We start from the raw sequence: 6,747 nt of genomic DNA, 5'->3' as shown, positions 1-6,747 counted from the left end.
ATTATTTTAAGTATAACAATATTATAATTATCGTCATCATCAATATTATTTTTCTATCGTTATTGTTAATATTATCATTATTATTATCATTAATATCATTATCATCATCATCATCATCATCATCATTCCTGTTATTATCATTATTATCACCGCCATTATTAATGTTATTATCATTTTTATCCTTATTATTATCATTATCGTTATTATCATTATCATTATCAGCATTATTATCACTATCATGATCATTATTATTGTCGTTATCATCATTATATCCGATTCTGAATTTACTGTAAAAGAACACTATATAAGTAAATGCTCTTTAAATAAGAACATCTTATATACCTTGATACGACCTTCAAAAAATTACACATTCACCTCACGATCCCTCTTATTATCTGTTTACAAACAACACAGGCACTTCCAGCAGTACTCGCCATGTACTGAGTCTGTATTTGTTATGATACGCCACTCGCCACCTGAGCCATTACTGTTTCTGAGTAGATGTGTTTTCCTGCATATATATAACAAGATAAAAGGGATTTCACAGATGAATAGATGAGAGAGGCTGATGATTCTGCCGAGAAGCGGGCGAAAGAGGCGAGGATGGAAACCGGCCCTTCTGTGCTCGTGTGAAAGGTTTTGCACTGCCGTAACTAGATGATTTTCTGGTAATGGAGTCCTTGGAATTTAGGGACGTAAAGGGTGATGTGATATTTGTGGAGGCGAGGTTGGAGCCCGCATCCTGCAACAAAAGGGCCACGGAAGTAAGTATTTTTTGCATTTTATGTTTGTTTATTTTGTGGTAATTTTGGTTTAACACAGCCACCCAACTCTGCAAATGTTATTTTGTTGTTTCTGGTGTTCATGGTGTAGTATGCACAAATCTTTTCATGTTTTCCTTTACAAATGGTGTTAATGAAAACATTGGTAATTGATTATGAATTGACTGTACCTCTCTGAGAGTACTGCTGTAATACTAAGACAGGTAATTTTCTGGAATAGCATCGTATAACTGACTGTGGTAATTTTGGTATCAATGATGGTAAGACGCTCCTTCCAGGGACTAAGTCACCAAAGAAGATTTTTTATATATTTCCTCTATCCAATAATCTTGGGGAATGTATGGGGAACTGGGGATTGAAGGGGGGATAATGGATGGCACTGGATGTCAATATGAACCACAGAAATAGAAGAAAAGGAAATATGAAAAGCTATAAAATCAAAATTTGAAATATTTGTGCCAAACTTTGAGTCTTGAAAACAATAGAAATATTAATTTTTTGAAAACTCAAGCCAAACTTTGAGTCCTGAAACATTGGAAATGTTGATTTTGCAAAAACACAAGCCAAAATTTGTCTGACAAGCAAATAAAATAATCCAGTTGAAGACATAATTTACAAAACACAAAATACAAATTTCAAAGATTAGTGTGACGAGATAAGGAAAAATATTTAAATGAACATTGCCAGAGAATTGAAAACTGTTCAATAAGACAACTAAAGAACTCTACCAAGGAGTACGAAACATTACGTGAAAATTTAAACCTAAAATGGACACTATCAAAACTGAAGATGGACTTGTTTTATGTGATGGAAAAGAAGTCAAAGATAGATGGAATCAATATTGTTCCAACCTATACAAAAAGAATAAAGATCTAACAACAATATTAATTGGACTCGATGACAGCGAAGATGAACCACCGCCACTGCTAAACGAAGTTATAAAAGCCAGAAAAGAATTAAAGAATAACAAGAGCCCGGGAATAGATGAAATAACAGTAGAACTAATAAAAAATGCTGGCGAAAGTGTTGAATACTTCTACAAACTTTGTACAAAAATATGGAATGAAAGAAGATGGTCAGAAGACTGGGTAAAATCAGTCTTTACTCCCATACCTAAAAAAGGTGATGCACTCCAATGCAACAATAACAGGACAGTTGCATTAATTAGTCACAGCAGCAAAATTTTATTGAAAATTATTGCTGAGAGAATGAAATTGAAGATAAAAGAAGAAATTGCAGACGAACAAGCAGGTTTTCGCCCTGGAAAAGGTACCAGAAACCAGATTCTAAATCTGAAATTGATCATAGAGAAAAACAGAGAACATCAGAAAGACCTATACTTGTGTTTCATCGATTACTCAAAAGCTTTTGATACTGTTGATCACGATATCCTCTGGAATAACATAAACGATATGAGGTTTCTGAAGCACATCATTCAACTAATAAAAGCCATGTATGACCAACAACAAGCAACTGTAAGAACCACTTATGGGTTAACAGAATGGTTCGACCAAGGAGTACGACAAAATTGCATTCTGTCTCCGCACCTTTTTAATATATATTCTGAAGCAATTATGAGAGATGCTTTAGAGAATTTTGAAGGACCTGTAGATGTTGGAGGATACAAAATATCAAATCTAAGATACGCTGATATACTTTTAATTGCCAGGAGTATCATTAAACTACAACAACTACTAGATAAAGTTAGAGAAGCAAGCGAAAAGGCTGGTTTATTTCTTAATGCCAAGAAAACTAAGACTATGAAGATTCAAAGATAACCGATGATGAACATGTTACAATCAATGGAGTGGTTGTGGAAAATCTGAAAGAGTTCACTTATCTTGGAGCTGTTTTTACTAATACATATGATGATTCACCAGAGATAAAAAGAAGAGTTGCCATTGCCAAAAACACCACAGTTGCTCTCAATAACATCTGGAAAGATCGAAGCATTACCTTACGGACAAAAGTGAGGTTATTGAACTCATTAGTTTTCCCAATTGCGTCATATGGTTCTGAATGTTGGGTGCTGAAGAAGATAGACAAGAAAAAGGTTAATAGTTTTGAAATGTGGTGTTACAGACGAATACTACGTATTAAATGGACGGAGAAGAAAATGAATAATGAAGTACTGAGAAAAGTAAATTGTAAAGACCGGCTGTTGGACATCTTGAACAAAAGGAAACTAAAGTTTATTGGTCATGTGATGAGAAGTAAAAGTATTGAGAAAGACTTGCTGACAGGGATGGTGATAGGAAACAGAGGAAGAGGCAAACCGAAGACAAGACTGAGCGACAATATCAAAGATATTTGTGGGCTGTCGATGGTACAAGTGGAAAGAAAAGCGCAAGATCGAGTTGAGTGGCAAAGGATGGTGGAGAGGTCCACGGCTGCTCAAACATGACCATACTGTTATTGATGATGATGAAACAAGTGCAAAATGATTTGTGCAAAAAGGCCATTTTCAGAAAAGGCGTGCCAAGTTTCAAAAGATTTAATTAAAATAAGCTGTCTAGTCATATGTTAGTAAACATAGTGTTGCATGTGAACCCAGATATCCAACCTAACCCAACCTAAAATCTAGTTATTCCCTAGATGGGGGGGGGCAAGCTCTCCCCTGTAACCCCCCCCCCCCTCTTTATTAGCACTTCATGCTAAATGACAACATATTTGTTGTAGAAAAAAAAAAATTGACACATAAAATAAATGACTGATTAGAAATGATTACCAGATTTTTCAACAGAAAACAGAAAACGTGAGCATTATAGAGAACGGACGTATAGAAAATGTATAAAATGAAGCTATAGAAATGAGACTGTGTGAGTGTGTTGTGGAGTTAGTCTGTGAGAGTGACATACAGAGGATATTTTTGCATTTCCCAGTAAATCTGAGGCCATTGCAAATGTAGCAAATGGCTTCTTACTCCATTTTTGTGTTCAGTAAGTTGGCAGTGTCCATTTCCCTCTATTTCTGTGTGACGCTCTTGGTAACATTACCTCAATGGTTTCCTTTGCCTCTCTACTCTCCAAATATATTGAAACATTTCTTGTCCATCTGCTGATGGGCATGAAAGGTACCAGGGCATGAAAGGTACTGGGGAAATTATGGGGGAAATTATGGCCAATATACCCCCCCCCTCCATCCGCTACCCAGGAAAACAAAGAATCCTCCTTTTATTCACAGCAGGGTAGAGCATTGGACAGCCTCGGTGTTAATATACACCGAATCAGTCACTATATTGTCTAGTGAAGGGGGCTGCACCTCCTGCAACCCCCCTCCTGTGGTATGCCACCCCCCATCCTCTACCCAGGAAAACAAAGAATCCTCCATTTATTCACAGCAGGGTAGAGTATGACAGCCTTGGTGTCGGGTGCTCCCACATGTTGGTTGTGCGCTCTACCCTGCCATGAATATGTGAAGGATTCTTTGTTTTCATGAGGGGTTATTCATATTTTACCTCACAATTTCCCAGGTACCTTTCATACCCTCCCCTGCTATTAGGGCCAAGAATGTTGGGGTTTGGGGGAGTTTTGCAGCATGATTCCTATACATATATGAACTAAGGTGTGTAATAAATTTTGACCTTTTGTCCATTAAAGGCAAGGTTTACCTTGTCCCTTATGGCTGTGTGAAATTGAAACTATGCTTATTTAGTTTATTTATGTTATAAAGTTTGCCATTTGGTTGAATCAGCTCACATCGACCTTCAACAACTCATTTTACACTCTGTAAGTCAAGTTGGGCCAGATGTATTGAGTAGTCCAGGCTTCCAGGGTAGGCTACATTTAATTACCTTAATTCTTTCATTGGTTTTTAAGGATAAGGCTGGAAGTGTTGCATGATGTGAGGTTAATCAGATCATAACTAGTGTGGCACTTTTCAGTGAGATCTCTCTGTAGATTGGCGTAGATTTGGTCTACCAAACTTTTCTGTTAAATTAGATCTAGAACTGGTTGCTTATCTAGTGATAAATTACCAGAGATATATATTAGTTCTTTCTTACCAGAATATATATAATAGAAGAATGTTGGCTTTTGCCATGGTGTTTACTTGATGCAGTCTTATTCTGAAAAATGTCCTTTTTAATATAGTATTGTGTGATAAAGTCCCACAGTTGCACAGATTAATGTGTAATGTCTTTTGTATTATTATATATCTTATGATTGCATAATACCTTCAGCACTCTGCCAAAGACCAGTAAACCTTTATCTCTCATATTCTAGCCAGTTAGTATTTGTATTTTTTCCTGGCAATTTATGATCATATAATGAACTTGTTTAACTGCTTTCTCATGGATTTCATGTTGCTATACGTTAGAATTGAGTTGACTGTATTATAATAGCAAACATTATTTTTATATTACTCTATTTTTCTTGCCATTTATCTCATTGGTCAGCTGCTACCAGGGTGATGGTGTAGCCTACTACACAGTCACGCATAAAATTGTTTACTTCTCGTATTGTTCAAATTTTACCGACTTGTTACTCCACCCAAGAGTCTGAGTCTGGACCTTGTCAGTGGGATTTCTGGGAAGCAAAGGAAAAGGTGTAGGAGGGAAATATTGTCATTATTCACATGCCATACTTTCTGGATGGGCTTGAGTACATGTGAATGTACTAAAAAAATATGTATATATAAACTGAATGGAGATATTTTCTTCAACATTGCTAATACTTTGATGTACTTTTCAGTTTTTTTTTCTTATTTATTACAATTAAGACCAGCTGCAATGGGTGTAGAGTGGATGGTAACCCTGGCCATTTCTTGCAAATGGGATAGTTCACAAGCATGATACACAGACAGCCATAATTTGACAGAAGTCACAAGAACCTGTCATAACAAACCTTAAATTATAATTATAGTTATTAATATTATCAGTAATAGTAGTAGTAGTAATAGTATTAGTAGTATAGGATGATTGTTGTCCTGTGCTTGAGGACTAAAGCCCTGATGTTCTGAGAGTTGCTAAATCTGCAGGAACAATTAACATATATACTGTTAATTGCCTTATGTAGTATTTGTAAATATATATTAGAATCTTTTTTGTATCTTTATTTATGTGTTTTCTTCCTTTTATTACATAATTTTACTCATTAGTCTCAATATATTTATCAAATGACAGTGTGATGTGGCACTTAAAAGTGTTCCTCTGTGAAATTTAAGTACGTCTCAGCTATTTAATTCATTGATTCATTTGTGTATTTTCAAATATAATTCATATCCTTTTATGCCAACAGTTTAGTGTAAGTAGCAGCCGCATCCAGTTTCTACCATGGCTAGGATATACAAGTGTCCTAGCAGCCATAGCCTTTTTAGCTCAGTTACATACAATTCACCCAGCGTGGCTTCTCACGGCTGTTTTAACTCAGCTAGCAACGCTTTTGTACAGAGTTCATCGAAAAGTTGTTAGTGGTTAGTATAGTCATTCTGTTAATAACCTTATGTGATGAAAGATGTGTTCTGTGCATTTTGTTTTTTTTTAGGGTGTGTGTAAAAATATCAAGTAAGTGATAGAAGTTATGATATATTACTGACAACATTAAAAATTGTATATTGATGTATATTGATATTATTTGGGTAATCTAATTAATTTTGCTAAATTTTCAGAAACTTTACTCGTAGTAGCTGGCTTAGGGATCCAGACTACTACTACTTTCTACACTGGGCGGCAGCACACGCGTTTTATTCCTTGGGGAGACATTATTGATGTTATCATTGCAGAGACAATAACCATGGTAAGTTAATTTTAAGGCGATTCTTTTCTTTCATGTTTGTAATAATTATTGATTTATTTTTTATTTATTTTTTCTCTTTCTTCTTGGTCTTCATCTTCTCATTTCTCTTCTTTTTCTTCTTACTTCCATTCTTCTTCTTCTTCTATTGTTATTATTATATTTTTTCTAATTGTTATTGTTATTATTATTATTATTATTATTATTATTATTATTATTATTATTATTATTTA

At 35.0% G+C, this 6,747-nt stretch overlaps 1 protein-coding gene across 1 annotated transcript in view; it reads left to right on the top strand.

Moving 5' to 3' along the window:
• Nucleotides 1-397: 397 nt before the first annotated feature.
• The window catches only part of LOC119578892 (phosphatidylinositol N-acetylglucosaminyltransferase subunit H-like), a 10,515-nt gene continuing 4,165 nt past the window's right edge, over nt 398-6,747 (top strand). The window contains exons 1-3 of the mRNA XM_037926555.1: nt 398-764; nt 6,020-6,194; nt 6,390-6,517. Coding sequence (XP_037782483.1) covers nt 672-764; nt 6,020-6,194; nt 6,390-6,517 — 396 coding nt within the window. The 5' untranslated portion in view covers nt 398-671. The remainder of the gene's footprint in view (nt 765-6,019; nt 6,195-6,389; nt 6,518-6,747) is intronic.

This window comes from Penaeus monodon, chromosome 11 (genome assembly GCF_015228065.2).
Source record: "Penaeus monodon isolate SGIC_2016 chromosome 11, NSTDA_Pmon_1, whole genome shotgun sequence".
NCBI classification, from domain to species: Eukaryota; Metazoa; Arthropoda; class Malacostraca; order Decapoda; family Penaeidae; genus Penaeus; species Penaeus monodon.
This window is presented reverse-complemented; position numbering and strand designations above follow the sequence as displayed.